At 42.8% G+C, this 13,579-nt stretch overlaps 1 protein-coding gene across 5 annotated transcripts in view; it reads right to left on the bottom strand.

The window, feature by feature from the left end:
- The window catches only part of cacna2d2a (calcium channel, voltage-dependent, alpha 2/delta subunit 2a), a 202,871-nt gene that overhangs the window by 50,030 nt on the left and 139,262 nt on the right, over window positions 1-13,579 (bottom strand). For 4 of the 5 annotated variants that reach the window (XR_009789987.1, XM_061783406.1, XM_061783404.1 and 1 more), the window contains exons 5-6: window positions 10,902-10,946; window positions 6,186-6,324 (exon numbers count right to left, since the gene is read on the bottom strand). Coding sequence is in view for 4 of the 5 variants with exons in the window: in XM_061783406.1 (XP_061639390.1) it covers window positions 6,186-6,324; window positions 10,902-10,946 (184 nt within the window). In the remaining variant the exon portion in view is untranslated. The remainder of the gene's footprint in view (window positions 1-6,185; window positions 6,325-10,901; window positions 10,947-13,579) is intronic. The other variant, XM_061783405.1, reaches the window with a different exon arrangement.

Consider the following 13,579-nt stretch of genomic DNA (forward strand, 5'->3'; position numbering starts at 1 on the left):
TGAAGTTTGCCATTTTAATTAGTGTGCAGGTAAACGATAGTGCCCCTTCAATGGGCAAATGCTACAGTGGTGGATGAGTGAAGGCTAAAGACTATTTTTGCCCACCTCTTTTGGGTTCTAGCCGCATTTCCCTTATCCGTTTATTTCCATCACGTTCACCCCCCCCCACCGCGCACATTTAAATCTGGTTTGATGCTAAGAGGGCTTGAGTTGTATCTCCAGTGGGGCGTGAGCGGCATGACAGGGGAGGAGGCTTCCTCCAGAGCCGCAGGAACCTGCGGCGTGCCAAACAAATACACGCTGCCAGCACACAAACTCCTCTCATTATCACTGTTCCTTTTCCGACACAATGCTGACGTTGTGCAGCAGAAAAAAGAAAAAAAAAAGAACACTTTTGTCCCCATAGAGACATTGCAGCAGACTCTAATGATGCACCTTGTGACACATCATTTATTTATTTAAAAAAAAATTAATCTAATGTGGCATCGCTTGGACTCCATTGCAATGAATATGCACTTTTCACCGCCACCATACAGCGATCATATCTCAAACGTTTGCTCGCGAGTCAAAACAAAACACTAAAAAACTGTCCAAACGACAGCTCAAATCTCACCTCTGTACAAGTTTCCCTGTTTGACTTGTTTTTCCACGATATTCAAAGTTACTGAGATGCATCTGTCCTTTGTGACTTCACTAAGTACAAGTTGTACAACTCATCGCATGCGCAGCAGTACATATGGAAATGTGCCTTAATAGCTCAAATGTATAAGCTTCCTCTCCCCCGTGTGCACATTTTGCCTGTTGTCTCGGTGCTTTCCCGATAACCGCGTCGATTGCCGCGCTGGCAAAGTGACAACATGACATATTGTATTGTGCCATTGGAAAGTGCGCCGCATGCAGCGGATTGAGACTTCGCGTTTAATGAAAGGACTTCCCACATGCATTGGAGGGGCCTCTCTTTATTACCCGCTGAGAGCTGTGACTGCTTATTGTCGTATAAAACATTCATGTAGTCATGCACTATCAGGACAGTACGCACACACAGTAAATCCTTAACAAAAAAAAAAAGGGGGGCAAAACTGACATTCACACATTTTACTGAATGTACTATGTAATTAAACTCGACCATTTCAATATTTCTGAAGATGATGGCCAGTAGCTACAGTATGTGGATGACTGAGGGAAAGTGTCGCTTCTCTTAAGCTGTTGTCCTCAGAGGAGTAATTGATTGGTGATCAGTCCAGAGTGGACCCCACTTCTCTTGCCACATGTCAGCTGGGATAGGCTCCAGCTCACCCGCAACACAAACAAGGACAAGATTCTTTGTCTACTTGTGCCACGCGATTGACTGGCAACTAGTTCAGGGCTCAACCCACTTCTCTCACCACAAACTCAGTTGGTAAAGAGTACGGATGTCCGGACATTTGAATAGATTAAATAAAAAATAAATGAGAAAACCATGAAAAATAATCTCAATAAATACATACAAATGATACTTTAAAAGTGCAAGATAATTAAAGTCAATTCAGTTATTTATTTATTATTATTTTTTTTTACTGTCAGTATAGGGTGGGAACAACATTTGCTTTCACCACATGAGCAGCAATACATTTGCACTTCTTGACGCAACTGGGGTTTAGTTGTATTGACAAATCACTGTTGCTGCTGTGCACGCCTTCGCCTCTGAGGGGCAGTGTGGTACATGCAAGTAGAGAAACACCTGAAGTAACAAAGAAAGAAGTAGTCGCGATCAAATATCGTTATTGTAACTTAAGAAGCAGTCGCCATCAAATATCGTTATTGTAACTTGTTTTTCATCGAGTTTGAAGAATATAGGCCAGAGAGTATTGTAATATCGCCTGTTTGTTTGTGGTTATACAACATTTGTGTACCAATATTCATCATTTTGAGAGGCAAATTATTTTGTTATGAGAGTTTAGCAACCTGTTGTTGTGCTCACGGGTGAATCTGCATGCCATCCGGCCAAGTTCTGGAGGAGCATAGAATGGACTGCTTGTATAAGAGTGCTCAAATCTGAGATTTTAGATCGAGTCCGATCTGATACTCATTTGTATGCTGACATTGGACTGATTTCCGATCTCAAAGATCGGATCGGGACACCCCTTGTAAAGAGTCTAGATTACCCAACAACACTAATGAGGACACACTACAAATGAAAAGATGGATGCAACTAAGCCCACTGGAGGCTGTGAGCAACAAAGCTATTCAATCAGACACTAATATGTGATTAGAGGCGTAGCCTCTTTAAAAAAAAATCATCATAATAAAAAGAAAAAGAAAGAAAAAAAACATTTTCAATATTTGGGGTCTAATCAGATCACGAAAAAGAAAAAGCTCAAGCATCCAAAACTGTTTTGGCTTATTAAGAATAATAAGAAAATGGACATTTTTGAGGCGCATTAACATTAGTGCCAGTGATTGCTCTGCATTTACACAATGATTATTTTCAAGATGATATTAGGAGAGCACTTGTCTGTAGTCGTTTCCTGGCCGCGTCTGCAACAATCACCGTGAGGCAAATAAAAGCCGTCTCTCGCACTCATCTATCGTCGACGCGTCCACTCCGTCGTAAGCGAGTAAGACGAGAAGCAAACTATGAATGTTTGACCTGAGCTAATTAGAAAGTTTGCAGGCTCGGCAGCGGGAATGAGCGGCGGGATAATGAATCATAAAATGGTTCATTACTGCGCTCAGGGAACACTCTCCATCTCAATAAATGGACACGGGGCCTGGCAGACAAATCAAACCAGGACGCGTACGCCGCCTCATTTAGCTTCTGGAAGGATCACAATGAAAGAAAAAGGAGAGGGGGAATTCTCTTGCTCTAAATGGTTTCTATTATTGAAGTGTCTCATCTGTTTCACTCTCCTTCCCTCCAATTCTTTATCTTTTCCTCAATCGCTAGCTCTCTCGCTCCCTCGCTCGCTCTCTCTCTGAGGCCATCGTCACACTTGCCCATTTGCCTGTGACCGGTAATTCGTATTGTTGTGTGCAGGAAAGCAGCCCATTTACGCAGTGCATTAGCCAAATGTGTAAGGCAGTAGACACATTCACGACTTAGCTTAGCATCTTGACTATTTATTTATTCATTTATTTAACGGTTCAATGGAACCAGAAGCACTGTGGCTCGCTTTTAGATCATCTGCCTCACAGTTCGGAGGTTCCTGGTTACAGTCTCGGCTCCGGCCTTCCTTTGTGGAGCTTGCGTCCTACCACATTCTACAAAGATGCTTATTTGATTAACTGAAGAGTGAAGACTCTTGCTGTAATTGTAAATGTGAGTGTGACTACTTCTAGACCCCTCTTCTCTTGCCAAAAGTCAGCTCGGGTAGATTCCAGCTCACCCGCAAAGCCAAATGAGGAGAAGCACTAAAGAAAATAAATCGATGGACAATGGAACCACCAAGGTCGGAAACACAACCTTCATTAACTGCACTTCTTGAAGTTTTAAAAGATCATATTAGAATGAATGAGATCTTTCAGTCGTTGGGGGCAGAACATTGAAAAGAATATCGACCAAAAATACTGCAGACCTTCAAAAAAAAGAGGTAAATAAAACTGCTGGAACGGAGCGTGTGGGTGGTGGTGTGCATGGTGAGCAGAGAGCGAAGATAGACCTCATATCCCTTGTCCTCATGGAGATCGTGGGTAATCTGGAGCCTATCCCATCTGATTTTGGTGAGAGAAGTGGGGTACACCTTGGATTGGTTGCTAGCCAATCGCAGGGCACATTTAACAACATTAAAAATTTCCACTCAACTCAACACCAATGGACAAATTTGAGTCTTCAATTTACCTAACATGCATGTTTTTGGAATATTGGGGGGTGTCAGAGTACTTGGAGAAAACCCTCCCACACAGGAAGGCCGGAGCTGAGATTCAAATCAAGAACCTCGCGACTGTGAGGCAGACGTGCTAACAACAGCCACAAATTATCCAATCATCTGTTTTCTAGAGCGGTTGGCCTCATTAAGGATGCAAGTGAATCTGAGCCTATCCCAGCTGACTTTTGGTCCCCCTGGACTGGTTGTCCATGGGGACCATATAAACGAACAACCATTCACACTCAGGCAATGGTGTGGCAAAACCATGCAAATCTGGCACAGAAATCTCATCACATCAGGTTGCCATTTGTTGCATTCGTGTAGGATCTTTACATTTCATCCAGATCCCGAATTCCATGTGGTTCCCAGCACAGTTTTAAATGGTACAATCATGTATTTTGCAGGTAACACGTTTAAGCCTCTTGTTGTTTTGTTGAAATCTGGGACTTTTTTGGAACGCCTCATTGTTTTTTCCCATGACCATTTCAGTACTGTCAGAATCTACACGAGAGCACGCCTCTTCATAATGGACTTGGCCCATACCCTATTCTCCAATTAACAATCTCAGCACAGCAGAAAGCCCCAACGGGAGCAAAGCAAACTACATTAATCGTAAATATATATATATATATATATATATATATTTTTTTTTTTACCCCCCTCCCTCGGAGAAGAAGCTAAGCCAGTCCTGAAGTCACCAGCAAGCTCAATCAAAAGGCCTTTATTCTTTGATTCATATCTTCAGTCGGCGGAAGCAGAGCTGCTGCAAAATGGCTGCGGGAACAATGTGTAGGCCTGATTGCTCTATTGTGAGGTAGCTGCGGCCTCTGACACCCCCACCCCCCTTTCCCCAATCACCCACAGCCCCCCAACTGTCTCATTCTGACAAGATGTGTCTGGAGACACAGCTGGGGGGCATTGTCACAGACAGGTGCCGTACGTTCCTGTTCTACAAAGATGGCAACGACCCGGACAAAAGCAAAATGACTGTCAGTCTGCATGTTCTCTGTCTTTTTTTTTTTCTTAGTGATGAAAAAAAAAAAAAAAGGTTCCAGGTTTGTAACAGACAGGTGGAAGTGTTGCCTTTTGTTCATTTGGCAGCTGCATTAAAAGGCAGGGGCATCAATATGACAGAGTTGAGCCCATGTCTTATGCAGACCGAGTGTGAGCGAGCGTATGTCACATACAATCATGTTAGGAGGCAGAAAGGACGGTAGGCTAAAGCTAAGCGACCATACGCCATTATCTGAGGAGTGAAGAGCCATCTTAAAATGTAGACAAATGCACTGTTGTCACCGGCCGGTGCTTACGACAGCATGAATCCAATGACGTAAACTGTTGCCTCTGTAAGCAGACGAGCGCTGCGGTATTGATTGGAATACACATTGAATGTAAATGTGCCTTTCCTGCACATGTTAGTTAAGATCAGAGGATACACATTTTCAACATTCTATTAGATAGTAGCTTCATTATCTTTGTCTTACGGAAATCAGCTAGCTTAATGCAATGGAATGGAAAACGCCATAGATGGGCTAAGGAAACGATCATCAATGTCACTGCATTTCTAATTATTTAAGCAACTTATATTTGCACACAAATGGTAGCAGCACATGCAGACAGACCATACAACAATACTCATAGGCATATATTATGTTTGCTTTTATTATACTGACCCCGGTGGCCCAGGTGCACACACCATTTATGATTTATGATATTTCCATTCATTTCATTGGGGAAAGATGATTTGAGAAATGAGGGTTGGTCAAAGAACTAATTGATATGAGCATGGTCAAAGAACTAATTAAACTCAAGTCAAGGCACCACTGTATTTTGTTATTAGTAGCTTGTAACTAGTAGGTAGTAATTTGCAGCTGGAAGTTGCTAGCTAACTAAAAGAGTTTAAAGTAGCAATTTGGAGCTAGTAGGTGGTAACCATTAGCAGGGTAGTAATTTGTATTTAGGAGCTGGTTGGTTATATTGTACCAGGTAGCTTAACGTGGTTGGAGTTAAAAAGTAAGTGGCTCAGAATGATGATTTGTTGTTGTGGTTTTGTTTGTTCTATTCTAATAGGCAATTGGATGAGCACTTACACTTAACCGTCCACATTTGGCCTCATAAAAAAATAAAATTTAAAAAAACGTATGGCAAAAGTCACGCAGCCCGTTTATCGTTTTTAACCCCGTGGGTTAATTCACAGGCAAGGAAGTCAACATTATGATTTGCATCTCTCTTTGTCATGACACAGCAGAGCAATTTCATGTTAATGAACAGAGTTAAAAGTCAGGCCGTCTCCATTAAAGCGTCGAGCAGAGTGCTAATAACGAGCGCTTGGATGCTTACAGCCTTTGTAGATGTCGGTCGGAATCTGCACGGCGCTGGATGAGTAGTTGACCTTGTTTTTGAAATTGGGATCGTCCACAAACTCCAGCTCCAGAGAAGACGAGCTCTCCAGCGGATTTTCCTCTTCTCCGTCCTCTGTCTGCACACACACACACAAAATCAGCATACAAACACAACACAACAGAGAGACCAATGGGGGGGGGGGGGGGTACGTATGAATACGGTAACACGTTCTGCCATGGCTCATCACGGTGGTGCCCATCTGTGCCTCTGCTTCTGCAAAGACTGGCTTTTGCTTGGAGTCTACGCCGCCTCATAACAAATAACATCATAAAAATAGCAAACCTTCCCTCAAAGAATACAGTTGTACTCCATTTGAGAATTGCCAAATCCAAGTTTTCATATTCAAATGTTTTCGCACAGCCACTGTTGACTGGTCAAAAAAATAATAATAGTAAATCCATTCTGTACATTTAATTCGCTTTCTTGTTAAATAAATGTCAGTAGGTCTGTACAGCAGTTGATTCTTAAGTGATTTGACTTTTCCTGCTCCCAGCTCTTATCATGCAGCTTGTTAGACATACGCTGCGAGAACAGAAAGTAGCCCAGCAGGAGACGTTTACAGATCAAACCCCATAAAACAAAGATGTGGGAGGTCGCTTCACACTCGGGTCTATGTTAACTAAACAAAGATTAATGAAATGTGTGTGTGCTTTCGCGTCGAGCACTTTGATACACTCCCAAACGCAAGTCGCCCTCAGCTTCTAGACTCTCATTATTAGTCATCCTCCATTAGCCTTCATTTGTTTACACCAAATGCATATCGAAAAGGAAACAAATCGGATTATTCCTCCTGCTTTCTGACAAAGGAAAAACAAAATTTTCATAAGCAAGTTTTCCTGGGTGCATGAATTGTGCACATTATTACACTGTTTATATTTTAATAAAGCAGCTTGGGTTAATTGGATCTGACATGATGAAACCTGTTGTTGTTTTTTTTCCGGGCTTCATTAAATCAAAAGAAGCGCATGTCCACGCCGGGGCGGTGATTGATGGGTCCGCTTTAATTGTCTATTAAAACGCAATTACATGCTGTTGGTGGGACGAGCCCGGGGGACGTCCCCAAATAAAGTCACCAGAAGAAATGTCTCAAAGTGGCCATGAAAGACCAACAACCACAAGCAACAGCAACTCCTGCAACTTCTCTTTGACGGTCACGCTAGGAAAAAAAAAAAAAGCCAGTGTAGGATCTCTTTGTATGTGTTGCTGCTCTCTGTGTGTTAAGTAGCAGTTGTTGAATGTTGAACATTTTGGTGTTTAAATATACAATGTTTCAGTCTCTTTTAAGTTATATGTCAGTCTTATAGTGCACTTGGACAGAATGACAAACGTCTTGAAGCAAGCACGCTTTGTCTCTTATTTGGAGAACAGGCGCTAATCAATACTAAAAGTGCGTTTTGATACGTTTTTATTCAGGCTCTCTATATCGTAGATTTTTTTTCATAAATGAAAAATGATCTCAGTGGGAGACTCATGGGAATAGGTTAACAACATCAGCACCAAGATATTTGTTGATTGCGCAGCTTGACATTAATTCTGTCAACATCAGACAAGGAGGAGCGTCGCCCCCCCCCCCCCCCTTTCATTCTTTCTTCAGAAGAGCCCCAATCATAATTAATTAAGGCAGTTTCTAATCAGCAACTGAATATATGCAGACAGCAAAGACTGATTTTTTTCATTTTCTTCAACCACCCACCACCTGTTTTGCGCGAATCATTACCCAATTGGTTCATTTTTATCTCCTCGCTCTCGAGGATTCATTAATGGCTGAAGAGGCCAGAGATGACATTTGGAAAAGTCTTCCCTTCCTGCCTTCGGTTAACAGGGGTTGACCTAAAGTGTGTGTCACGCATGAGCCTTCAAATGTCTGCTGAATAAAGTGGTGTACACACATACCGATAACTGGGCCAAATTGTAGCATTGTCCTTCCGATTAAATTCAGCAAGAAGATTAGAAGATTTTAGATTATCACGTGTTGAGTGATTTCTCCTCCCCGATCTCCTCTAAAAACCGTTGAGGCCAACAATTGTAAATACTAAACGTTCAATATTTACGATGGCGAATCAACATAGCGTTCGGCCAATCCACGGACTCCGTAGTTGTGCTGTGAAACGTGTCGATAGCTCGTAAGGAAGCAAAGGAACTGGTTGTGTTGAGTTTTTGTATAATGAGTCTCACAAGTCATTCAGCAGAATAAAAATGACGAGGAGAAGCGTTTGCCACCGCAATGTAAATAGCAGATAAGCTAACAGTTAGCATATCGTCTTCTGTTTCTTCTTCATTGTATCTTTTGGCTGGTCTGGCTGCCCCGTGGCACCATACTGCCTCTTATAGGTCAGTCTTGGTACTTCGACGGACATCTCGTTAGGGGGAGGTGATTCGTGATTGTCTGTGGAGATACGGTTAAACTGCACGTGTGGTGTGTTGTTTTAGGTCATCTCCAATATACCACACACCATAAGAGCAGTAAGAACACTATGTGTGCGGTCTCTCACATTGAAACAAATGTGTATGTGTGTACCCCGCTTAAGGAGAAAACACAGTCTGGGGGCGGGGGGGGGACATTGCTTTCAGTATGTATTAACATGCTCTTTTGCATTTGTGGAAAAAGTCTGTAAAAAAGGTTATCCACATTTGAATAGAAATCTGAATATCTGAATAACCAAATGTGAAATGTCATTAGATGTGATGGCTGCCCTCAAAGTAGATTTAAGTGTAAAGTCTGTATGATAAAAGCAGTACAGTATGTTGGATAAGAAATGCTTTTTTTCCTCCCAGCTCAGTTTTTGAAAACTTTTGTTTGTTTTGGTGTGTTTTTTTTTTTTTTATGTCAATGCAATTCGTTATGAATATGTTTTTTTTCTAATCATAGGTAAAAGTTTCACTATTTGGAATTGAACAATGGAAATAAATTAGCTTGTCCAAGATATTCAAATACATTGAGACATATTTGTATATATGACCATCACAAGCTTCATCAAATATCCTGTTAAAATTGATCAAACAATATAGAGTAAAGTGACAAAAGGAGCAATAGGAAGGGTAAAGAGTGCAGGGATACTTTGATAGAAAGCTCCCTGACAATCACCTGAATTCCATTTGATGCCACTGGTGGAGCCTTAATTGGCAGGGCTGGCATTTTCACTTGGTGGGCCGCTCCGATTTTCACGACCTCCGCGTGACTTTTCCCCCACTAACTTTGGGTGAAGGCGGGGTCAGTAAAGCGAGAGTCACGGGTGCCTCGCCCCGAGTGTGCGCCGCGTTAATGATAACTGATGCGCTCCAATTGGACGTGCTGACAGGCCCTAAAGTGTCGTGCCATTAGTCAAAGGAGTGGCGTGTGCGAAAAGAATATCGCGGTGTGATTTATTGCTCCTTCACCTCCCCTTTCGCACACTCCTGCTCATCTCCGTCCGACCATCTTTGGGTTTCTTCGAACTACGGCAGTGCCAGCAATTCCTACGCCAGCCACATGGTGGATACTCTGGATGGGAATATTTGAGGATACTTTTAAAAATAAAACAAAATATGCTTTATAAAGCCAACCCCGCAGTGGCTCGATTTATTGCAGGCCTCAATCTCCTCTTGGATAAAAAGCAGATTTTGTAACATTTGACGATGCAGGGCTAGAAATGACAAAAATAAACTAACTCCACAGTCTCCACTTTGCTGCAGCGACCTGTCTTATTGCCGCTCTTGTGCTCCACCTGGGGGGAGCTGGTTCCAGACGGCCACATTATTGTAACGTTTGAGAATGCACGGCTAGAAATGACAAAAACACAATGCTGACTCCACAGTCAGTGTCAACTTTACTGTGGTTTTCCGTTTTTATTTTTGCCCCTCAGTCTCCGGTTGAATAGGAAGCAGATTCGTAATTGCCAAGGTTATTGTAATATTTCAGGATACATGTCTAGAAATAACAAAAATAAACCAACTCCACAGTGTCCTCTTTGCTGCAGCGTCCCGTTTCATAAATGCCTTAGTATCCTTTTGAATAAAAAGCTGATTTTTCCTTGCCTTGAGGATACCGGCGAGAAATGACACAAACTAACTCCAGTCTCCTTTTTGCTGTAACTTCCTGTTTTTTTTTTTTTTTTTACCTGTCGTCTCATCTTGAATAAAAAGCAGATTTGCAGATTTTTGGCTTATCTCTATAATTAGATTCATTATGTAAAAAAGAAATTTGTTTTTAGACAATTTTCCGTTGTTTCAAGCTCATTTTTACTTGAAATATGTAGAAAAAAAAAACTGTCAGTGGAAGAAGTTTTTTTTTCGACAAAATGAGCTAGAAAAACAAAAATAAACCACAGTCTCGACTTTCCAATTGAATTTCAACGGTCTAAAACCAACGCCTGATTGTTTGGAGGCATCTCCATGAGCGCAGAGTTAAGGTCAGCTACCACCCACTCGGAACCCCTCGGAATTAAAGACCGGGGGAGGACAGCTCGAGTCACATGCACGTCGGGCTCGCCGTGGTTCTGCCACAGCAGCTCACCACCGTACTAACATACAGAGACAGCCCTCGCTGACGGGGGTGTCGGGCTACAAGACGCAGGAAGGCCGGGGGGAGGGGCTGGGGTTCGCTTGCTCGCTAGGCTTTGGGAGGCAGGCAGGCAGGCAGGCAGACTTGGGGTGGGAGGGGGGTTCTGTACTCACATAGTCTGAATCCGCTTTGGAATCGTAGTATGAAATGGCATTCTCCTGTGCAGAAAAGAGTGAAAAGACAGGCTGATGAGAGGAGATATAGCAGCGCCTACCGACTCCTGGCAGCGGGCAGGCAAGGAGAAGGAGAAAGAGGCTAAGTTATATTCTGTCACACATGCGAGAATATAATCAGCATCACAGAACACAGGAGGAGTAGTGTGATGTGAGGGAGCTGCTAAAAGGATGGAATGCGTTTGCCGATGCAATGTGGCACACATGTTTGTACACTGTACAAACATGTGATAAGACGTTTGATGGGAAATAAAGCACAACACTTTGGGACCTATTAGGGAAAAGGGACTTTTATACATAGTTGCTTCTCTGGAGTGTCTGTCACCCAGTGTGAAATTCAACAGTCAAGTAAATCTTTTCTTCGTTGCCTATTTCTGAAAATGTGTCTGTAAGCGACACGTTGAACATATCTGCTACGTGATACTGGTTGTCATTTAATAACCAAGCCTTTCAGTCCATGACGGCTAGGATGGGTGAAGATCCCGCGTCTGTATGCTTAACACAACTTTGCTCGAAATTCAAGTCAAAGCTTCACGCGCTAATGTGCATGTGCAACAAAAATGCAAACATGTAAGGTGAGCTCATGGATAGAACAGCATCTCATGGTTAGCTTGGAAAATGACATCACTTCCTGGGCATCCAATAGGAACTCACATGTAATCTCAAATATTCTTTAAAGGGCCATAAAAACAATCAAATGAAAAACAGTAAGTACGGCGGTAACCCAATGTATTCTTACACCGCTGCGTGAGAATAACTAAAACTATATAACTAGTTTAACCCGCACCGTTTGTAACCTTGAAACGTCGTATATCCGGAACGTGCTAAACCGAGGTCCCTCGTCTTGTAGTAGCCTCTCGTTTCTGTTCTATGGTGTCAGAATTGGTGATAGAATCTCGAGAAAAAGACAGTTGTGGTTACTGAATACATTACGTAATCAGCGCCCAAAGCCCTGTTAAGCTTCTTGAAGGTTGTTTTCCTGCAATGGTGTCCACTTTACAGGGGGGAGGGCTGGCAACTGACGACTTGAAGGGCGCCGCGAGAGGCGGAGGTTGTCTGGTGGTCACGGTCCGATGAGGGTAGACTTCATCTGAATTCTGGCTTTGTCCTACGTGTGTTTCGCGCGTGCATAAATGCGTTTATTCTCCGCTGTCGCATGTTCGAAACTCCCAACGGCACTAAATGTGGGGCAGAGTGGCCTGTGGATGGCGGTCGCGGGAAATAAAAACTAAAATAGTTCAAAAAGAGCGCAGACAACACGTCTCTGAAGACGTCGCCAAATCTTCCCGGCTCTGATGAGATGGAGGAGGAGGAGGTTGGCGGGAGGGGAACGGGATGCGAGCGTGGCCATCAGAACGGCTCACTCGAGGACTACATCGGGTTCAGTCGCCGGGTCAGAACGGCGGTTGAGGTCGGGGAGACGTGAAGGGGAGATTGAGATGGGTAGCGAGTGCGGTAGGGCATGGCGGAGTTGGTGGCTGCCGCGTACTAAAAATAGCTTCCGCAAAGGACGATTCGAGACGGGCTGGAAGAGAGAGAGACTGTGGCACTGCTGTTGTGTCTGCCAGCGGGATTGATGTACGGCTCCCGTCCTGCTGAGACTGCTGCCTCACTTCCAAAGAGTCCAAACTCAAAACTGGTCCGGCATCTCGTTATTCACAGCCACTTCCTGTACGTTAACGCCAAGTTGGAACTAGAGCGTTACAAATAATAACCTTGAACCTTGAACTTACAAGTTTCATTCATTCCTTGTCACTCAAATCACAAATCAAATTAAATATTTATATTTAGCGGATAAAGAGTAGGGGGTGAATCTCTGCTTGTTACATTATGAGGAAAAGAAATGCCGACATGCTGGTAGTTGAAAAATTTGGGTCATCTCACTCTCAGAGTATATGGTATGAACAGAATATGTGTCACAGGAGTTAGGAGAAAGTGTGTGTTGCGAACGGGAGAAAATATGACGCAGTTCGTGGAGTCAACGGCAAACGGCAAGTAAAAAAAATAAATAAATCAAATAAAAAGTCACGCTCGAGCAATCCGGTGAGTCGGTGTCGCTCACAGCGCGTTTCTTAGTCATAGATTTGTAAATTAGTATTTTGCCATCAGAAGCCCTTTATCAGTCTCTTTTTATTTTTTTTAAATAGTTGGTGTCATGAGGCAAAGTAATATTATATTTTTTGTTTCCCCCCAAAAAGTTTTTGTTACTCAGAAACAAACCCAAACCCCACGTTCTACTGCTCATTACTAAAGAACAGAAAAAGCTCGAAACAATCTTTTTTCCCTCTGGTATTGTGTCACAGAACACAATATTCTGGGGGTCTTGAAAGATCAATCAAAATCAATCTAAAACGGTTGGCAATAAAGGTAACCGCTTTGAAAACAGCTGGTAGTTTACTGCATGAATAAAAGGTTCAACGAACACAAGGTGCTATTCATTCCAGCAATACCTATGACACGCCACAAGGTGACAGTATCGCTCTGCAATCTAGTTAGACATCTCCATAAGTTACTTTATTCGAGTTATTCTAACTTCTCTTCATACTTGTTTGGCAGTCAAGAAATAGAATATAAATACAGGTTGCTATGATGGCAACAGCTTGGCCATTTGCTGCACT

The sequence above is a fragment of the Phyllopteryx taeniolatus genome, chromosome 9 (assembly GCF_024500385.1).
Source record: "Phyllopteryx taeniolatus isolate TA_2022b chromosome 9, UOR_Ptae_1.2, whole genome shotgun sequence".
In the NCBI taxonomy this organism is placed as follows: domain Eukaryota; kingdom Metazoa; phylum Chordata; class Actinopteri; order Syngnathiformes; family Syngnathidae; genus Phyllopteryx; species Phyllopteryx taeniolatus.